Source organism: Clarias gariepinus, chromosome 3, assembly GCF_024256425.1.
Source record: "Clarias gariepinus isolate MV-2021 ecotype Netherlands chromosome 3, CGAR_prim_01v2, whole genome shotgun sequence".
In the NCBI taxonomy this organism is placed as follows: Eukaryota; Metazoa; Chordata; class Actinopteri; order Siluriformes; family Clariidae; genus Clarias; species Clarias gariepinus.
Genome location: NC_071102.1, coordinates 40,795,100 through 40,817,500, shown reverse-complemented (window position 1 = coordinate 40,817,500; position 22,401 = coordinate 40,795,100). Strand labels below are relative to the sequence as shown.

Below are 22,401 nucleotides of genomic sequence, written 5' to 3'. Positions count from 1 at the left end.
TTGGTGAGCAGCAGCTTCCTTTGTGATGTCCTGCCATGGACGTCCTACTTGTTCAATGCTTGACGTACTGTAGACGTTTCTTTACCTCATCGTTGAGTCTTCGTTGTGCTCTTCGGGTCATTTTGACCGGGCGCCCACATTCTGGTAGAGTAGCCACAGTTCCAAAGTGTCTCCATGTGCTCTACCCGTAGACTGGTGAATTTTTTAAAGTCTCTGAAATAACTTTGTAACCCCTTCTAGCTTTATGGAACTCAATCGTGGATCCTCTGGAGGCATGACTCACATAAGCATATTCTCAAAGTGGCTCTAGTTCACACCTTCAAACTCTTAACAAGACTGCGGGAATGCGAACACCTGTCTCTAATTAGCTTTTATGAGGTCATAACTCAAGGGTTCACTTTTTTATGGGTGCAATTGTTTGTGAAACTTTTATTTATGAGGTTTTATGCTTATTCAAAAGACATGAAAGATAAAAAAAAGTGTTATTATTTTAGGCATATTATATTTGTTAATACTCTTGACTTAGATGAAGATCAGATCACTTTTTTAGACACTGAATGCAGAAAATCATAAAATTCCAAAAGGCTCATACTTTTTCTTACTAGAACGGCAATTATCCTATACACACACAGTTATACAAAAAAGATGATCAAACACTAATGTGTATTATCTTGTGTTATATAATCCAATTTTTTTAGACTAATTAACCCCTTTTAATTTGCATGATTATAAAAATTTATCATTTCAGTTTCCCATTAAAATGATTTATTGGTTTTTCAAACCACCTTATTACACCCCCACGTGTTGGAATAACGTGCGCTTGTTCCTGCTCCTGATCTATTTTATCACCATTTTAGAAGGTAAACACTGCACATGCATTTCCTTATTAACCTGAGTATCTGTACTGCTTACTGGGAAAGTTGGGTCTGATTTATTAAATACAAAAAAAAAAAACAAAAAAAAAGGAACAAGAAAGTGTCTTGAGCAAGTCATGTGACCATTCCCTTTTCGTTTTTCCCCCTTTCATTTCTCGCTCTCCATCTTTCTCAGACAGCGCTTCAGCTTATGCTTAAGGTTACAAGCGCTCCTTTTTCCGCTTGATGACTTGAGCAAATATTTGAGGAGGCCTGAGTCAGTCCAGCGGCGTAGCTGCATGTATGTGAGCCACAATAATCTGCTTGTTAACGTAACGCCCCACAAACACAAGGGCACAAAGAGTGGCCTGTGCTCCATGGACTGGTGTCCACAGAGAAGGGTTTCAGGGTGAAAAATGTACAAAGGCACCCTTACATACTCATCTGCTGGTTTCTGGAGTACAGTAAAAGCACACACTCACCAGATCGGCCAGCACAGACACATGACCAGCAGTAAAACTCGACTTTTGTCGTAGCGAACTAATAGTCTCGCAACTCGTGTGTTTAGCCATGGGTTTATACTTGGCAAGTTTATGTGTGTTTTGATTAACAGTATGAATTTATAGAATATATTTCCAATTTGTGCCAGTAGGAGGCAGTACAGATTCATGACTGTGGAAAAAAAAGGAGGCAGTAAGAGGCTGACACAGAGCGACTATTAATAACTGTACTGAGAGCTACTGAGGACGAGAGAACAAGCAAGACACAGAATGAAAAACGACCTCTGACCTTACAGTGTAAATATTCTACTAAGCCTTAAAGCTACGGATACGATATTATCACAATACCTAGGTGCAGACTCAATTTATAATGCGATAGTTAGTATCATGCATTAATATAGCATCAAAAATAGCTTGAATCAATATTATTTTTTTAGATTTTGCTACAAACTCCTCCGAATGACTGCAAAGACGCAACAAACATCTCCGTATCACTGCAAAGACGCAACAAACATCTCCGTATCGCTGTGAGAACACAACAAACCTCTGTATCGCTGCAAAGACGCAACAAACATCTCCGTATCGCTGCAAAGACGCAACAAACATCTCCGTATCGCTGTGAGAACACAACAAACCTCTGTATCGCTGCAAAGACGCAACAAACATCTCCGTATTACTGCAAAGACGCAACAAACATCTCAGAATCGCTGCAAAGATGCAATGAACATCTCCGAAGACGCGACAAACATCTCCGAAGACGCGACAAACATCTCCATATCGCTGCAAAGACGCGACAACCATTTTAGAATCGCTGCGAGAACGCAACAAACCTTCGTATCGCTGCGAAGACACAACAAACATCTCGAAATCGCTGCAAAGACGCGAGAAACATCTCCGAAGACGCGACAAACATCTCCGAAGATGCGACAAACGTCTCCGTATCGCTGCAAAGACACAACAAACATCTCCACATAGCTGCAAAGTCGCAACAAACATCTCTTTCACCGCAAAGTCGCAACAAACATCTCCGTACCGCTGCAAAGACACAACAAATATGTCTTTCACTGCAAAGATGCAACAATGTGTCACTGTGGACATCTCATAACAAAAGCAAAGGACATCTGTAGTGTAACTGCGGTCATTAACGCTTATGTGTCACTGAAGAGATGCAACAGACATCAGTGTACCACTGCAGAAGCCAAACACACGTCTGTGTATCACTGCAAAGATGCAACAAACGGCTGAGAGTCACTGAGTACAACAAACGACCGCATTCAGCCGCAAAAGCTCTAAAATTGTGTAAAGCTGCTTTGCGACAACGTCAAAGCAAAACATATCTGTGCCGTTATAAATACTATGGAAATCGTCTTACACAAAGCATGCCATCACGTGTGAAGTTTAAGCACAGAAACTCGGAGACCTTCAGGCTCGAGCGACATCGTCACCTACAGTACGTGAGCTCTAACGCCGCGAGAAGAGCCAGCTAAGCGCAAACGTACGTCATTCTGTGACAACAGGCTGAGAGAATCCTTGGCTTGTTTCACCTTTCCATATCTTTACTCCTATGCAAATAAGCCGGAGTGAATTTTAATTCTTTAAATTTGCATAAGACATATGGTGCAGGAAACAAGTTATGGCCGTCCTTAACAAAGATAAGATACATCAACAACTCGGGCAATTATAGATTTCTTAAACACTTACTTACATGAGATTGACTTAAACATGTGGGAGGCCAAATTATTTATAAGAATTATTATTTGAGAATGGCTAATGAATTAGCATGTCGTAATGCTGTCAGTCGGCATACTTTTATAGATGATTTGTGTGTGTGTGTGTGTGTGTGTGTGTGTGTGTGTGTGTGTGCTTACTTTGGTCTCGCGGAGCAGGAATTGCAGGTCTCGTCCGCTGAGGATGCCGTGGTTTTTGACGTATTCAGGCAAATGGACAGTGCTGCTGCCGTGGACAGTCGCGTGCACCTCCATGTAGGAGTGGATGATGTCCAAGTACTTCTTTTTATCCTGTAAGATCAAGCAATGAATAAATGATCAACAACTAACCAAGATCAAGAATAAGCTTATAGATGTATTATAAAAAAAAATCATCCATAGGTCAAAATGATACAGCCATGTGGAAAAGTTTGTGCCACCCCCCCCTCTTCAATTCTGTTCAATCATCTGATCTTAGCAGATCTCACTATTCTACAACAGCAGATGAAAAAGGATATACACCATTAAATTTTTTTTTCATTTTTCCAGATTTTTTCGTGGACAATTCCTCCCCGTCACTAGGCTTCCACATTAAGCTACTACTACCACTCAGTCGGGAAGGTGAAGACTATCACGTGTTTCCTCCGAACCGCGTGACGTCAGCCGACCGCATCTTTTCGAACTGCTTGCTCACACACCATTAGGGGCGGAGTAACACACTCCGATAGCCGCTCCTTCCCCATGCATGAGCTCACAGACGCCCCTGATTGGCTGTAGAGCCGTGATTAATGTGGGAGCACAAAGTACCTCTCGTCCCTCCCCTCTGAGAGAGCTCGGCTAATCATCTCTCTCTAGACCTCCAGCTGCGAGAGGTTACAGCATCACCCGGGGCTCGAACCAGCGACCTCCGGATGATAGGGCGAGCACTTTACCACTGCGCCACTTGAAGGGCCAAAAAAAAAAACCTTAATTTTTTTAATAATAAAAAAACCTATTTAATAGCATGTAGCAATAACCTTTAGCAGCAATAACTTAAATATATATATATATATATATATATATATATCATAATAAAAGTAATGAATAAAAGTCATCTTTTCCATTATAACTATCAGTTTCTTACATTATTATTTTTTTTTTTGTTAAATCATCTTTAAAACATTGCTCCAGTTCATTGAGGTTTTTGGGCATTCACTTCTGCACAGCTCTCTTAAGGACCTGCCACAGCAATACAACTGGGTTGTTAAGATCCGGACTTTGTCTAGGCCATTACAAAAACCTTGATAATTAAATTTTTCAGCCATTTTGATGTAGATTTACTGGTCCTGTTGCATTTAAACCAAGCTTTAGGTGTCGGACAGAAGGCCTCTAGAATACTCTGGTATACAGAGGAGTTGAGTGTTGTCTCAAACGACTGCAAGGTGTCCAGGTCCTGTGACTGACAAACAAACCAAACCATCACCCCTAACCACTTCCCTGCTTGGCAGTGTGTTTGAGGTCTTTCTGCTGAAATGTTGTTTGGTTTTCAACAAACATGGTGTTGGGTGATAAGGCCAAACAACTCCACTTTGGTCTCATCCGTCCATGAGCTTTGTTCAGATGTAGTTTTGTGAACCTCAGTCATGCTTCTGTGTTCGTTTTAGACAGAATAGGTTTCTCTTCCAAGCCTTCCAAACAAACCACATTTGCTCTGAGCTTGGGGTAAATGTGCTGGGACGTCCACTCTTTAAAAGGTTGGAAACTAAACTTTTATAACTCCTTACAGATTGATGTACAACAATAATTGCTTCTCCAAAACCATTGCTTATGACTTTCCCTCTTTGGCATTGTGTTAACACACACCTAAATGCTCCAGACCAGCAAACTGCCCAAACAGGTATGCAAATAAACGGTCTGCATACCTGTTGGTGATTAAATCCATCAAGGGCAGATGATTGGCAGCACCTGGCTGCAACTTACCCTCTTAATTCCTGTAAAAGCAGTAAGGGGGGACTTACAGTAGTGTTACCTTTGTGGGGTTTTTTTGGCTTCATTTTTGGTAAATAAATATTGCCATGGAGAAAAAGGTTGTTCAATATGTTAATGTACGTCTAAGTTTGTTTTGCTCAGTGAATAACTACAATAAAGGAAGGAAATGTTCTTTAGCACGCTGCCACACTAACACCTGATCTTATCTGCATTACCAGGAAAAAAAGCAATAACAAAAGCATGCCAGCTTAAGAAACTAGACAGCAAGTCACACGCGAACGTTTGAGACATGATAACGATTACTGTAAATAACTAACGCTACATTACACCTACAATTTATTCCTAACCTTAGTATAAAAGAAATGTCAAGACGAGCTGCACATGGGCTGAGCGCAGAAGATGCACGATGTGGATAAACACCACTTTGGAATATTGTGTTTTCCCAGTTTAAGTATCATTTCCTCCAAAATGGGAGTTCGAAGCAGCCCAAAGGTTTTAAAGCTCTTTTGGAAATTTGGCAGAGTAACAAAGAAAAGCCTCAGCCAAGTTTATAGCACTTTTGGTGTAAACACTCAGGTAGTCTAGTTGCACCAATGGAGGAAAATTTTAACATACAAGTAAGTCGAAAAACTTTCCTCTAAGTCGAGGCGAATCTCCACCATACCTTTTTTCCTTCCATTCTGAAAAAAAGTCTGTCCCTTTAACCAGGACAAACCAACCAAGGCTAATCTAAAACACTGCATATCCATAACCCACAATCACCAAACAGGTATGAGGATGCATCTCAGAAAGGAGATCATATACAGTATGCACTGTACTGTATGTCCCAAAAATGTAGAAACCAAGACAATTACTGTACACACACACACACACACACAGACCTTTCCCAAAGTCCTCCCACAAAGCTGACAGAAACTGTCCAGTATGTCTTTGCAATGTAGCTTCCCTTCACTGGAGCGAACAGGCCTAGCACAAACATGTTCAAATACCCCTCTGCACAAGGTCCACGAAGATGTGCTTCGTCAAGGATGGTATGAAAAAACTGAGTGGTCTTATCATATCTGGAACGAACTGGAACACCAACTGTACCCCAGGTCTCCTTGCCAAAAGTCAACGTCTGACCTCACTTAAGCTCTGGTGGCTGAATGAACATGAATCCACACAGCCAAGCGGAAAGCCTAAGAGCAAAGAACTTCAACACCTGGAGCGAAGCACTTAACAGACACATACACGTACTGTAAATGTGGGACGATCAGATGTCCCAAATTATTTGGCCTTAACCATAGCCATAACCTTTGAGTTTGAATGAATTTGCATGCTACAGTAGGTCACCAAACAGGAAGTGAAGCGAGGGCGTTTCTCAGCAATGTTTTACCATTTGGTCTCGTCATGGATAGTCACTTTATATCAAAATATTCTTTATTAATGCTGGGTAGGGGTTGTGTTTGCTCTCCAAACTTCTTCAATTCCTCATGGTACAGATATCACAAAATGCTGGAAACGTTCCGTTGAGATCCATGTTAACATGATTGCCTGAGGACTTCTCAGGTGCACCTCATGCCAGTAAACCACCTGCTCTACATCCTCCCAAAGGTGTTCGATCAGATTCGGATCTGGTGACCGAGAAGACCACTGGAGAACGCTGAGCCTTATTGACGTGTCCATGAAACTGATTTGATGACTTTTGACATGGTGTATTATCACACTGGAAGTATCCATTAGAAGACGGTGAGATGTGGACATGCACAGGGATGCACATGATCAGAAACAATACTTAAAATAGCTGAGATTAGTGATTGGTCTTAATGGGCTCAAAGTGTGCAAATGTAACATTCCCCACACCATTACACAACCTCCACCAGCTTGGACAGCTGGCACGAGGCAGGTTGAGTTTATGAAGTCATGCAGTTGGTGCCAAATTCTGATCCTACTACAGCGGTACCTCGGAATACGAATTTAATCCGTCCCGGAGGCGAGTTCATAAGGTGAAATTTCATAACGCGAACTCATTTTCAACTGTAAATGCAGATAATTCGTTTCAGCCACCCAAAAATATACCAATGTTGCCAATTTCCAACACTGTTATCATATTTTAGCAAATAAAAACATTTAGAAAAGACATAAATAGATATGGCTGCTTTAAAAATGATACCGAAAGGGGCTCCCTTTACGTCTTGCTACCGCCCTTGAGACGTCTTGCAACATTCTTGAGACCCATGGTGCTATGTCTTTACTAAATCTTGCACAAAAAGCCAAAAACCCAAAATAAAAAAACCCTGAAACCTTGCTTTGTTTGGCTTTCCACGGATGCAAACAAATGTTGAAAGGATCCAGAGCGTACGCGCAACTTAGCCGGCGTTCGCCATTTGCTCGGTTCGTTCGCTCAAATGCCGAAAAAATGCTTCCCAAAATTTGCTTTTGCAAAACTTGACTTGACTTTGCACTGAATGTGTATAGGCCTTCCTGTATCTCCCTAACTACAAGCTCTGATGGTCCAAATGCCTCCAGTTTTTTCCTTCGTGCTTTCTTTGAAATACTGGGACACTAAGTGCTTGGCCCCCTTAAATGCTGCTTGCAGCTTTATTAGTCAGGACATGCGATTGTGAGGACATCTTATAAGATTATACAAGCACGATCAAGCATGTCCAGGCAGAGACAATTCATTTTCCTGTTCACGCACAGGAAGTAAAACTGAATTAAGCTGGTTAATAAAAAAAAAAAAGCGGATTAATAAAGTACTCCAAAGTGGATATTGTACACTGTCCCTGAAAAGCACCTCGCTTGAACAGTTTCCCCTCTGGCCATGAAGAGCGATGCAGATAGCTCCGCGGAAGTGTCTATTATGCAAGCAGGCTAATCTGTATTAGGAAAAATTAATAAATAATCATAATAATAATAATAAAAAAAAAGCTAGCAGGAGAAATATTTAATAAGACATAACGTGTCACAAAATGTGATGATTTCAATAATAATATCAGACTGTCGTGAAATGCTGACTCCTTTCACACGCTCGCGAATTAAACTCGTTATTATTAACGATTCTTATTAAACTCGTTATTATTAACGATTCTTATTAAACTCATTATTATTAACGATTCTTATTAAACTCATTATTATTAACGATTATTATTATTACTATTAAACTCGTTATTATTTACGTCTGAACACAAACGGAGCCGAGTATGATGTCAGTATCTACATTACGTGTGCATCGAGATGATGAGAACAAGCTAACATATGAGTCATCATTTCTAAGGAAGCCACTGAGCTTCTGAGTGTCTGCAAACAAACACACAAACACACACACACACGATACACAAACAGGCCTGGCTGCGGTTGAAAAAAAAAAAAAAAAGAAGAGATGTGCATGTGTACATCAATTCACACTACATTATTTATAGGCGTCTAGCTAACACCCAGTTGAAAAAAAAAAAAAGAATGCAAAAAAAAAAAAAGTGTGTGTGTGTGTGTGTGTGTGTTCAGAGCCTGAGACTTGAGAAATGCAGTTCAAACCTAGCTTTGCATCCAGACGTCAAATGCAACCATTAGCCAAGACTGTGTGTGTGTGTGTGTGTGTGTGTGTGTGTGTGTGTGTGTGCGCGCATGTGTGTGTGTGAGACAGGAGCGATCCGAACATGGGATCCAAGCCTCAGAAGAGCATTTTAATTAAAGAAAATAAAGTAGTTTTATAGGGCTGTAAAACAGCAGGGAGAGAGCAGGAGCTGCATATAGATGCTGTGTGTGTGTGTGTGTGTGTGTGTGTGCGTGTGTGTGTGTGTGTGTGTGTACCAGGTTATCTGGACAGAGATGAGAGGATATGTCTGTAGGCTTTTGAAATGCTAATAAAGACAATCTTTGGCTAGAGTAACACACGTGCGTGCGCACACACACACACACACACACACACACACACACACACACACACACACACACACACTCAGATTTCACTATCAGCATACGAACAGTTTTGTCCAAGGTTACTGCAGTGTCATACAGAAGTGTTTGTGTGTGTGTGTGTGTGTGTGTGTGTGTGTGTGTGTGTGTGTGTGTGTGTGTGTGTGTGTGTGTGTGTGTGACCTTTTTGTTGTAGCTCGACTCTTTGCTGTCGTGCGTCACATCCAGCACCCCTGACGTTAATAACTTCACCTTCATTTCCTTTAAGTCAGCGCTAAAACGTTTCATGAAATTCTAAGTGACAGCTGGATCGCTGTGAAATAATTTACATTTCCATTAATAATTCACCAGCGTAAAAAAAAAATTTAAATACAGTACGTGCAAAGTTTACAAGCATATAAAAAGTAAACTTATCACTCACACGGTATTACAGATGAAGCAACACACTGGACAACAATGAGACACTAACAGTGTTTGGCAGACGGCCGTGTCCAGAGGGACTTACATTTCGATCTCATTATACATCTTAAGGGTTAAGGGCCTCGCTCAAGGGCCTCGCTCAAAGGCCCAACACTGGTAACTTTGTGGTGGTGTGGTTTTGAACCTGGGACCTTCTGGACTAGAGTCCAAAACCTTAACCACTGAACTTAAAAAAGTAATAATAAACAATAATAAACCGATATTTGGCAATAAACATTAAACTGGAATCGTTTACATACATATTGATTGTTTTTACATAAAAATTCTAATGTAGTGTTGGAAATTGGTAATAGTTTTGGGTTCAGTGTTGCCAACTCCTCAGTAAGGAAAGTAGCCATTGGCTATCCTAAAAGTCGCTAAATGACGTCATTGTGTAATTTACATGATGTCATAACAAAAAGTGAGCAGGTAAAAACTCTCAATGCGTTTAGAACTATACAAATATATGTTTTTTTGTCAAATATCCTGCTTATATATATATATTTTTTTTTTATATATATATTTTTTATTAAAGCACATAAAATAAAAAAATAAGCAAAGAGCAATGACATGCAAGTGCTATAACAAGTCTCAGTTAGCGTAACACAATCCAGGTAGCAAGGTTATTATTATTAATATTATTATTATGTAATAAAATAAAATGAAATGTTTTAGTCAAATGCAGTGATTTCTTTTTGTGCAGTGATTTATTTCAGACGAAGATCATGTTACTTTTATCATGCAGTTCTTTAGAAGAGAACATTTTACATTTACATCCCGCTTCCAAGCCAGGGCGGGAGCGGTTAGCGGGTTAGCATGGAGAACATTTTTTTATTTCTGATATCAGCGACATCATCGACCCCTAAGGGCTAGTAACTTATTAGCATTACATACAGTACACGCGCCAATAGCTGCATCTACAAGCGGTAATTATAACCACGTGTGTGAGCTCCTTTACATATAATGCCTCATTACCTACTGAAACCGCTGTAACGAGAACTCGTTAGCGTTGACGAGCGGTGACCAACAGTATTAAGACAACTTATGCCAGGTATTGATATTCTTCCTATATAAAAAAAACAAACAGGTGATGTCACTAATGAGTTCCCGCTTAGTCGTATCCGGCTGAAGAGTTGTGCTAATCAGAATCAGCTGGTTTATTGAACAGATGGAACAAATACACGGGCGCCAGGACTTTTACTTTCTGAAGCCGGAGTGTCCAACTCTGCAAAGGAAATGATTTAAACTCTCCAGATAGAGCAGGTAACGGGCTTGATGCTAACTGATTGTTCTACAGCAGTCTCATGGCATAAAATTACATGGTACAATAATTACAGATTATTCTCATCATCTTGATTGTCATTATTTAAAAAAAAAAAACGGAGGATGTTATTGTTCAGGTAATGAGCTTCACTTTACACAGACACTCTAGTAGTGATGGCTCGTTCATGAACGATTCATTCGTTTTGAACGAATCTTTAACGCGACTCAGAAGAACGAGTATCTCGGAGAGTGATTCGTTTATGTTCTACTGGGCGCGCATGCGCAAATCATCGCAAAACCTCCGTAGATTATGTACAGGAAACAGAATTGAGCGATTCGTTCTCAATGACGCTTCTACTCCGAGTCATTCGTTTTTTTGTCACGTGACTCCCATAGACGCTACGCAGTGCAATAGATAAAAAAAACCGAACGACTCTGACTAGAAGATATAAGAGGTGAGCTACTCATTCTGTTTATTATAATATGTCCTTAGCTGCATTGTAATATTTTCATTACTGGAACTATAGTCAAAATTTGTGTATGTAGATGTATTGGAGGTCTTTTTATTAATAATGTAAACATTTTATTTTATTTCTCATGAAAAAAGAACGAACTGAACTAAATGACTCAAAAAAAAAAAAGATTTGTTCATTTTGATGAGCGAGATTGAAAGAACCGAGTCACTAAAATGATTCCCAACTTCCCATCACTACACACTAGGTAGGTACAGTAGTTAGCTAGTCAAGTACACTAAAATAAATGAACCCTTAGGGGTCTGAGGCCTTTTTAAAGACCTGCAGGGATTCAGCGCTCGTCTTAAATTTGTGTCAATTTCAAATCTTTACCAATATAGTAGCTATGAAAGTGTTGGGTGTGTGTCCATAGGAAAACAGCTATAATATAACACTCTACACACACTAATATAAAAAAAGCATGGTTTCTGAAACATTAATTGAAATACAATTCTTATGTACACACACAAAAAAATACACAGCAAAAATATTTTATAGTACATTGTGACGGACAGTAAAAGTAACTGACCGATTTTTATTTCTGTAACGTTTCAGAAACTGGGCTGTTCAGTAAGATCCAAATCATATATGATGGTCAACTAGATCATCTGTTCAAGCCAAACCAGGACGTGTACGAAATATCCCATGGTCATCACAGCAGGGTGACGAGACTCTTAGCCACAGAGATTAAGCCAAGGGTTTAAAGAACGCTGTTTTCCCGTGAACATTCAGTGAGGGGAACGCCTGATTTGAAAAAAAAAAAAAATGTATGGATATACAGTGGTGTGAAAAACTATTTGCCCCCTTCCTGATTTCTTATTCTTTTGCATGTTTGTCACACAAAATGTTTCTGATCATCAAACACATTTAACTATTAGTCAAAGATAACACAAGTAAACACAAAATGCAGTTTTTTAAATGATGGTTTTTATTATTTAGGGAGAAAAAAACCCCCAAACCTACATGGCCCTGTGTGAAAAAAAGTAATTGCCCCCTGAACCTAATAACTGGTTGGGCCACCCTTAGCAGCAATAACAGCAATCAAGCGTTTGCGATAACTTGCAACGAGTCTTTTACAGCACTCTGGAGGAATTTTGGCCCACTCATCTTTGCAGAATTGTTGTAATTCAGCTTTATTTGAGGGTTTTCTAGCATGAACCGCCTTTATAAGGTCATGCCACAACATCTCAATAGGATTCAGGTCAGGACTTTGACTAGGCCACTCCAAAGTCTTCATTTTGTTGTTCTTCAGCCATTCAGAGGTGGATTTGCTGGTGTGTTTTGGGTCATTGTCCTGCTGCAGCACCCAAGATCGCTTCAGCTTGAGTTGATGAACAGATGGCCGGACATTCTCCTTTAGGATTTTTTGGTAGACAGTAGAATTCATGGTTCCATCTATCACAGCAAGCCTTCCAGGTCCTGAAGCAGCAAAACAACCCCAGACCATCACACTACCACCACCATATTTTACTGTTGGTATGATGTTCTTTTTCTGAAATGCTGTGTTACTTTTACGCCAGATGTAACGGGACACGCACCTTCAAAAAAGTTCAACTTTTGTCTCGTCGGTCCACAAGGTATTTTCCCAAAAGTCTTGGCAATCATTGAGATGTTTTTTAGCAAAATTGAGACGAGCCTTAATGTTCTTTTTGCTTAAAAGTGGTGCTTTTTGCTTATGGTGGAGTCGTGAACACTGACCTTAATTGAGGCAAGTGAGGCCTGCAGTTCTTTAGATGTTGTCCTGGGGTCTTTTGTGGCCTCTCGGATGAGTTGTCTCTGTGCTCTTGGGGTAATTTTGGTCGGCCGGCCACTCCTGGGAAGGTTCACCACTGTTCCATGTTTTTACCTTTGTGGATAATGGCTCTCACTGTGGTTCACTGGAGTCCCAAAGCTTTAGAAATGGCTTTATAACCTTTACCAGACTAATATATCTCAATTACTTTTGTTCTCATTTGTCTGAATTTCTTGATTGAAACAGGTGTGGCAGTAATCAGGCCTGGGGGTGACTACAGAAATTGAACTCAGGTCTGATAAACCACTGTTAAGTTATTTTTTAACAAGGGGGGCAATCACTTTTTCACACAGGGCCATGTAGGTTTGGATTTTTTTTCTCCCTAAATAATAAAAACCATCATTTAAAAACTGCATTTTGTGTTCAATTATGTTATCTTTGACTAATAGTTAACGTTTTTTGATGATCAGAAACATTTAAGTGTGACAAACATGCAAAAGAATAAGAAATCAGGAAGGGGGCAAATAGTTTTTCACACCACTGTATGTATGTATGTATCCGATAATTTAGTTCGTTCTGGAGTCTTGAAGGAATGTCCGACCTTGCTGAGTCCCGCTTTGACTTGAACACCAATCATATAATTTCGCCCCAACGCTCTTAAAGAGTGCCAATACTTTAAAGTCGCTTTTGAGTAAAAGATAAAGAAATAAATGTGACTCTGAATTGGTTTAATCCGAAGTTAATCATTTGATATGGCAGGATTTCTAATCCAGCTCAACTAGATAATCTGTTTCACCTTTCACCAAACACCTTCCAGTCTGATATTCATGAGCAGCTTGTTTTTGCTTCATCAGACTGCAGCGGCTAGACTAAATTCTAATATCCCTAAGTAGTGACTGGTCCACACACAGTCTTACACACACACACACACACACACACACACACACACACACACACACACACACACACACACACACACAGCTCTGGGTCTTGATGGCAACACCAGGCATGAGCTCACAATGGAGAAATGTGTGAAAGAGAAATCGGACGCCGTTTGGAAACAACGTGGTGGAACCGCCGAGTTTAAGCAAACGCTTTTCCATGGTTTTGTTTGAAATTTTCTATGACGAACATCAATATGAAATAAAGGCGACGGGTTTATTGCGTTCCTGGTTCCAGCACGGGGGGAAAATGATAACGCCTGGCAGACGCTTTAATATACAGTACATGGACTTCTCAGCAGTTGTTCACAGTAGGCCTTTCGCTAATGAGTGAAAAGAAATGGTGGAGAATAAAAAAACTTTGGTTACTAGCATAAGGCTCCAAAAACCTAAGTATCTTATAGCGCGCTGAATCTATCCTCATTAATATGAAAATAATTATGCCGCATACTTTCGTAAATACTAAAACATCTTCTAAAATGGTTTCTAATAAATATTTTGCTTTATTTAGAAACAAAAATAATCACTCCACACACTCTTACACACATCTCAAAACATCGCACGTGCCATTTATTCGAAACACCGCGTACGTTAGAGGCCCTGCAACACAACCCGCGCACTCAATGTTGAGTTTTTGAACATCTGATGCGATAAAACGTCTGTTTCTTTTTACTCCTACAGGGGGCGCACTCTGAACTACTGACACATTTTCATCCCGGGTGGTCGCAGTGCATTAGTTCCCAAGGTTTGTCTAAAAATAATAATGATGTCCTTGAGTGTGACATTGATTACCTGCACTGAATAAAGGAGTTGTGTAGAAGATCCTGAGATCATCTCGAGCCACAAATTCACAGTATGACCCCAATCGGCATGCTCACATAAATACCAGATCATTACAGGTATCAGAGAAAACACACCTTCCAGAAGTTGTCGACCTTCCCGTAGACGAGCGACTGGTTCTGGCGCTTGACATCGTCGATGTGTCGGATGTCGCTGGCGTTCAGGTGCTGCTCCACCACGAAGCCCAGGAAACTGTTATCAGGTGTGTGAGCTGCAAGAACAAAGAAAGAAAAAAAAAAGGGCATTCTTCTTCTCCCAAAACAAGGAAACGAAATCAAATACGGACGCGCCAACCAGAGGATCAAAGCTCATTTGTAGGACTAAATGTCAATAAACAGAAAACGTGTTGATTAAGATGGGATCAAGTGATCAGATTATTTCTACTAATAATATTTATTTTACACCAAGAACATGGGGGTTAAGAGGGGACAACGAGAGGGCTCATATTAGGCTTGTGTGTGTGTGTGTGTGTGTGTGTGTGAGAGAGAGAAATGATCACAGGGTGGGTCAATGTTGCCAAGTGAGAGACAGTTACTATGGGAACAGGAGACCAAAAGGTCGTCTGGGTAACAGCGAGCTGGCAGAGCTTCACCCCGGTGCCATCTGTGTGAAACTTCACCCATGTTCACTCATTAGAAGTGGGCATCCCGTTAGCACGATACAACTGATTTAACGCGTTTCGAATGCTCAGCTCGCTTTTTGATGAATTTAAGATACGGATATTCTGATCTCACTAAGCTTTTTTGATCATATCTCAAATATCATCAACATGCTGAGCGTTTCATTATTTTATTGAAGCATCGATTCGGGCACGCTGTTATAAAAAAATCGGCTTTATCGATTAGCTTTGCTCCAACCTGTGTTGAGTCGTTTTTTCAATAACCGCACCTCTCATCGAAATTACGATAAATTCAAATTGCGTTTTTTTTTCAATTCAATGTCAGACATTAGCGTTACTATGGTAACGACCCATTTTTTTCACCCAAAACAAAACAAAAAAGGCTTTGTCACCTATACATTACGGCACAGTTTAATTCAATTGAATTTTTTAACAATGGTCAAACGTCGCAAAGCAGCTTTACAGAATCAAAAGAAAATGATGGAAATGAGAATAAAATGTGATGCATCAAAATGATCAGATTGTCGCTGATGAACAAGCCGAAGATGAAACCTTCCTGAGATGGCAACATGAACAAAACCTTTAGAGGAACCCAGAGACTCAACAAAAAAACCCATCCTCATCTGGGTGATAACGGATAGCAGGGATCGATCTGCAGTCATACTGTGTGTTAGGAGGCTGGACGTTCAGTATAATAACAGGAGATGTGTTTAAGGTAACACCAGTGTCCAGTGAAATTCTTTCTTCGCATTTACCGTCCATAGATGGGATCAGAGCGCAGGGTCAGCCATGATGTGGCGCCTCTGGAGCAGATAGGGTTTAGGGCCTTGCTCAAGGGCCCAACAATGGCGGCCTTTTGAAGCCGGGGCTTGAACCACCAACTTTTTTCCGATCAGTAACTTACAGAAGTTTTCTTTTTTTCTTTCTTTTGTGGACTTAAGAACCTGTTGCTACCATTCCATAACATCCAAAGTAATGTAATATAAAAGGAATAAAGCTGTTCTGTTATAGCAAAATAAACCTGTTCACAAGAGTTTTATTCCTATATCACTTTAGGAGAAGATCTATAATAATACTGAGGTTTTTGAGAATCTAAACAGCCACAACAACTTACAGAATGTTTTATTATTCTGTCCTTTTGAACTTTATGCAATGCGAGTGTCGATTCAGTTATGTTACACACATGAGCATAAACAATCAAATTAAAGAACCAGATGCAGAACTGTACAGTATTAGATATGGACTGTGTGTGTGTGTGTGTGTGTGTGAGTGTGAATGTACACCATTGTTTGGCCCGAGAGAGCATCTGGACTGTGTTGCTGCCGCCATCAGATCCAATCAGGGTGTGGGATGAGATTTAGAAGCCAGCCGGCCCATAATGCAATTTGTGTAAAATTTGTGGAAATCAGAAATGGCAATATAAATGGAACATGCCCCCTCCTGTGTGCACACACACACACACACACACATGGCTACACGCTCACACTCACAATCAGCAGCCCAACCCTGAATGCAGCGCTCATTTCAGCCAGTCTAATCACACGGCCGTGAACTGGCTTTATTTTTTTTTCTCTTTTTAACAACTGCTTCACAATAGTCGAAGTCAAAATAAATGGAACAAAGAAAGGAACGATCATGTCTCCATCTCTTAAAAGGATGTCTTTCTGGATATTTCGTTTTTTTTAATGATTTTATTCCTAACATTAGATTCTGGCTTCTTAATTAGAATTATTTCCATCATGTGCAGAATCGTCCTTGTTGTTGTTATCTATTGTTGTTGGTTGTGTTTTGCCCCTGCTCTGACCTCGTGTATATATAGTTTTTTCTTATACACTCTGGATATATCTAACTGTTTCCGTCCTACTTTTCATATCATATAAAAAAAAAATTGCACTGAAGCAGGATGACGGGGGTGTACTTATCAACCCAGTGGAAAAGACACGTATCCGTCGTGGGCGCCAGCGGTAACCACTTCAAGATCAAAGTGTTAAAACATATCCGGGTTTAACACAAAGATCACTTTTAAGAATAAAGCATGTGTGAGGATCTGTGTTGATCAAGATTGTCTCTCTGACCAATCAGAATGAAGGATTTGACGGCGCTGATGTAATAAGTTGATCAGTGTGTGTGTGAGTGTGTGTGTGTGTGTGTGTGTGTGTGTGTGTGTGTGTGTAGGGACGGGGGAACTTTGAAAAGCTTCAGCCAACAAGACAGTATGTTCTCATGCTGTGTATAAACCACTCATCCAGATGATTAATGACTAAAATCAAAGTTTGACTAATGACGAGGCGACGTGTCCAGATGTTACGCACTGGCACACGTGGAATAAAAGCTTCACCGCACATTAGAGGACGTGTTACTCTGCAAACTTTAAAAAAAAAAAGGTCAATCAAGACACAAGATACAGCAATGTGGATTTAAAGTTATACAATAACTCTCACACACACACACACACACAACACACACGTAATGAAACCCATAAGTGTTCTCTTTCGGTCATGAAAAAAAAAAACCCTCAAGGGGCTTATTGAGAATGTCATGTACCATATCTTAACAAAAGAGCTCATTCTCTCACACACACACACACACACACACACACACACACTTACGGAACATGGTGTTGAACTGCTGAGGGTTGAGGTTCCACTTGCCCCACGGAGTCTTGTGGCCTTTCGACTGAGCGTAGTGGGCGTGGTTAAACTCCGGCTCCGTCCCGAACGAGTCCAACACGCGCAGCATGCACCTGGGAGCAAAGACGCACAACAACGCACAGTTAGATTTTTTATTTTTTTTAATCTGCCCTGTCTCGTCTGTATGACGCAGTGCTGCTCTGATTTTCAGATCTATCATTATAATATTTAACACGTGAGGCGAATACGTGACATCCAGACGGAAAGAACTGCTGTAATAGTTTATTTTTTATTCTGATTCTTGTACATTTCTTGGTTTGACATCCTTAAGGCTGGTTTCCTTTTTTACACCATTAAACAGATCAATAGATTTACTATACATGTAAAGTGTGTAAAAACAATCGTCCATTGTTGTACTGCTCGAGGTCTAAACAAGCCAGTTAGATTTTCGGCCTATTGTGATGTCATAAAAGAAGAGCCCCACCCCCGGGCATTTGGAGGAGGATGAGAGGCTTTAAAAAAAAAAAAAAATTAAAAGCATTATCCGAGAGGGTATTATAGCTACGAAAATATACACATACACTTAGGGGAAGGTCTAAGACCTGTGATTACTCGTTACAGAAATCGGACCTTTAATTAAAAAATAAATAAATAAAAAATGGTTAGGAATTTGCTTGGAATAAGACAAAAGCAGCATCTTGTTTGTTAGTGCTCCATCTGAAACGCTCCTCTTCCAAACACGCTGTTTCGGTGTCTATGTAAATGAGCTACTACAGCAAATATATGAACTAGAAGAGTCTCCTAATATGAGCTCACATTAGGGGGGGAATCTGATTGGCTGGTTTTAGCTCTGGCCAAAACAAACAAACACACTGAAGACGTACTGTACAGTATCTGAAGGTCTAAAAATGACTAAATTGTCAATCATATGTTCCCTTTAAAATTGGATTTTCCCGCCCGCTGTATCACCGCCCGGGTGCCTCATGTTCCTTCAAGATACTTCATACAACGTTAGTTAGAGGTTTAATTAATAGAATGGTTAATTTCAGGTCCTGCGGTTACTCCTAAGTCAATATTTTATATCGTCGTAATTAACTGCTTATATAGCTCAAATCCCCTGACTGTCATAGCCGGATTAAAGCTCTTTCACTCGTGTGCTCGTGTTGGATTCTGCATACAGCTGGCCTCCCTGTTAACCTTATAAAACCTTATCGAAATCACAGAGAGGAGGAAATGTCAAATTGTCTTTAGAGTCCTGCTGCCAAGTGCTTTTTTTTTTGGAAAACAGGACAAGTCGATTATCATTTAAGATCAGCGTACCTTAAACAGGTTCTTAACCCGCGTGAAGAGGATTCATCTGACGAAGCACTTGGTTTAAATGTTAATACTCTGATCGTAATACTGTTTATTCAGTATATGTTTATAATATTCAATTGTAAAACCCTGCTTGATTTTCAAATGTAAAATACGACGCTAAATACTTAATGAGTTATAGGTAATAACTAGGCTTTTATTTGCTGTGAGATATGAACTCGTATTGATTCGTATGCCTACATGGTAAAATCATCAATGTTTAACACTTTCAGAACTTTCAGTTCATTTAAGTCCAACTGAACCTACTGTACATACAGCGGTACCTCGGGATTTAAAACGCATTTCATGCATATTACCGATACGATCAGTTTCCAACACTATGATCATTTCTTTGCATATAAAAACAAATCAAAACATTTAGCCTTAATTTACGATTCCCCTCCGCATCGGCTGCTTTAAAAGAAGAAACTGAAACTGACCCCCTTTAGTTCCTCCTACCGTCCTTGATAACATTCCTGTGACCCATAGTGCCATGCTGAACTGCGATCAGACGCACCAACAACTAGAAGTGCCAAAAATGTTCCATGGGCCCTCCGAGTGACGCAGTGGTAAAGCGCTCGCCCTATTATCCGGAGGTCGCCCCGGGTGATGCTGTAACATCTCACAGCCGGAGGTCTAGAGAGAGCTGATTGGCCGAGCTCTCTCAGAGGGGAGTGATGAGAGGTACTTTGTGCTCCCACATTAATCACGGCTCTACAGCCAATCAGGGGCGTCTGTGAGCTCGCGCACGCGGAAGGAGCGGTTAGCGCTTTCCTCCGAGTGTGTTACTCCGCCCCTAACGGTTCGTAAGCAAGCAGTTCGAAAAGATGCGGTCGGCTGGCGTCACGCGGTTCGGAGGAAACACGTGATACAGTAGTCTTTGCCCTCCCGGCTGAGTGGTAGTAGTAGCCCTAATGTGGGAGCCCCCTAGTGACGGGGAGGAATTGGCTACGACTAAATTAGGGAAAAAATCGGGGGAAAAATAAAAATTAAATAAAAAATAAAAAATGTTCCACATGCCGAAGCAAATTTCTTTAAAAATGTTAGTTTTCAAAGCAAAAATTTACAAGTCTGGGCGAATCGTATGCCGAGGTGTCTCCGTAAATACCTTATGGTGTCAGTTTAACACTGTGCTTTAATTCAACACTGGTAATTTAACCGCGCAGTATAAAATTCAATCAATTTAATCGCTTTCCGATTTTTAAAAATCGCCATATAAACTTTATATACGCCGTTGTCCGATTGCTGTATAAAACTTAATAAACAGCTGTTTTTCCCTTTTGTCAAAAAGTGCGAAAGTCACTAGAGACAGCCCTGGAAGGGTCTGGTAAGCAAGCTAATCACAAAGATGCACGTTAGCTAGATTAGCACAAAAGGCTAATATATAAGGAAAGTATAGACTAGCTAACGCTAGCTAATGCTAACAACTTAACTGTCATCGAGGTGGGAGGCGAGAACCTGATTAATGTTTCCGCAGTTCATGCTCACCCTAACACTGTGTGTGTGTGTGTGTGTGTGTGTGTGTGTGTGTGTGTGTGTGTGTGTGTGTGTGTGAGAGAGACGAGCTTGAAGCAAGGAGAAGGTGGAGCCCTCTGCATAACTTTGTTCTTTCTGGTCAAACATTAATAAGCTCTAGAGCATTCAGAATCCTACAGCCTGACTTTTTATCCAATTTCATCTAAATAATCAGGATGTTAATGCCAGTTAATGTTAATGATAAACATCTTCAGGTAATAATGATTTAAAAAAGCTAAGTCATGGACGGCCATGCTGGAACTTTGACGATGAAATCCACCTCCAGAACGCCTCATGACACACACTAATGAGATTCGATGAGATTTCGGAGCTCGGGGCCGGGAGTGCCGCAGAGACTGATTTGTGATAAAGGTGAAGAAATTGTGGGTCAGTAATAACTATGAAGGCTCAGAGTCTGGGTAATTTCAGGCTGAGCGGAGGAGAAAGAACGAATAAGTCAATGACACGCTGCTCCACCTTCACTGCTGTTTAATTTAGACTTGTGTCCAAAATACACAGTATGTCTTAAGGGTACAGGCTTTATTCTCTGCCCCTACAGCTGGGTCGGAAGCTTCCAGCCCAAGTTACAGATATAAATACATCGGCATATAAACATGAACATTTTCCGCCATACTAGCGAACATCCCGCCATACTAGCGAAGGAACCAAACAGCGACTAAGTTGCATGTGCATCCAGGAGCCTTTTAAAACTTGTTGGTCTCAGTGGAAAGCGAAACGACGCGACTTTACAAGTCTTTTTGTGCAAGATTAAGTGAAGACATGGCACGCATGGGTCCCAAGAATGTTAGCAAGTACGGTAGCAAAAAGTAAATGTCTTTTCTAAATGTTTTTATGCAAAAATATGACTATAGTGTTGAAAACTGGTAATATCTTTGGGTGGCTTGAACGGATTGTCTGCATTTTCATCATTTCCTATGAGAAATAGGTTTTGCAATACGAAATTTCACCTCGCCTCCATAACGGATTAAACTCGTATGCTGAGGTACCGCTGTAACTCCACGCAATTCCTAATGCACTACATTACCCCATCTACAGTTAAAACGTGACATACGCCATCATGCGTTTGTTAAATCCTTTTAAGATGTCTCAGTAAAACATGTGTCTGTGTATAAAAGTCATTGTAAAACGTTTAAGAGCTGTTCCACGGACTCACTGATCAGGAGCCCAAGGTCTAAGAGGAAATTATTCTCCTGCGTGAGCAGGTTTCCTTTTCATATCAGTTGTATGTAGATTTGTGCACAAGTCAAAGTGAATTAATACAGAAAAAAATTATGAAGTTTGTCCTCGTCATGACAATTACAAATGTGTTTCAGTGTTTAAGCTCCAGCACAGCATGATGTATTCAAAAGAATTTTTTGAATGGAATGGGCTTTGCATGGAATTCTTGTTAATAACTCATATACTATAATCATATAGGGGTGATGGTGGCTCAGTGGTAGGTTTTCTGCTAATGCCCAAACCCCATCCACGAATAAAAATGGGAAAAAGAGCATCCGGCGTCAAACCTGTGCCAAGTTTGTGTTCTAGCTTCAGACTAATACTTTTTTTTTTTTTTTTTGGAATCAACGCCAGAGTTTTAAGGGCGACTCAGTTA

At 40.4% G+C, this 22,401-nt stretch overlaps 1 protein-coding gene across 1 annotated transcript in view; it reads right to left on the bottom strand.

Annotated features, from left to right (window-relative positions):
* mgat5 (alpha-1,6-mannosylglycoprotein 6-beta-N-acetylglucosaminyltransferase) overlaps nucleotides 1–22,401 on the bottom strand; it is a 98,369-nt gene that overhangs the window by 8,743 nt on the left and 67,225 nt on the right. The window contains exons 10-12 of the mRNA XM_053491362.1: nucleotides 17,898–18,031; nucleotides 14,747–14,880; nucleotides 3,223–3,372 (exon numbers count right to left, since the gene is read on the bottom strand). Coding sequence (XP_053347337.1) covers nucleotides 3,223–3,372; nucleotides 14,747–14,880; nucleotides 17,898–18,031 — 418 coding nt within the window. The remainder of the gene's footprint in view (nucleotides 1–3,222; nucleotides 3,373–14,746; nucleotides 14,881–17,897; nucleotides 18,032–22,401) is intronic.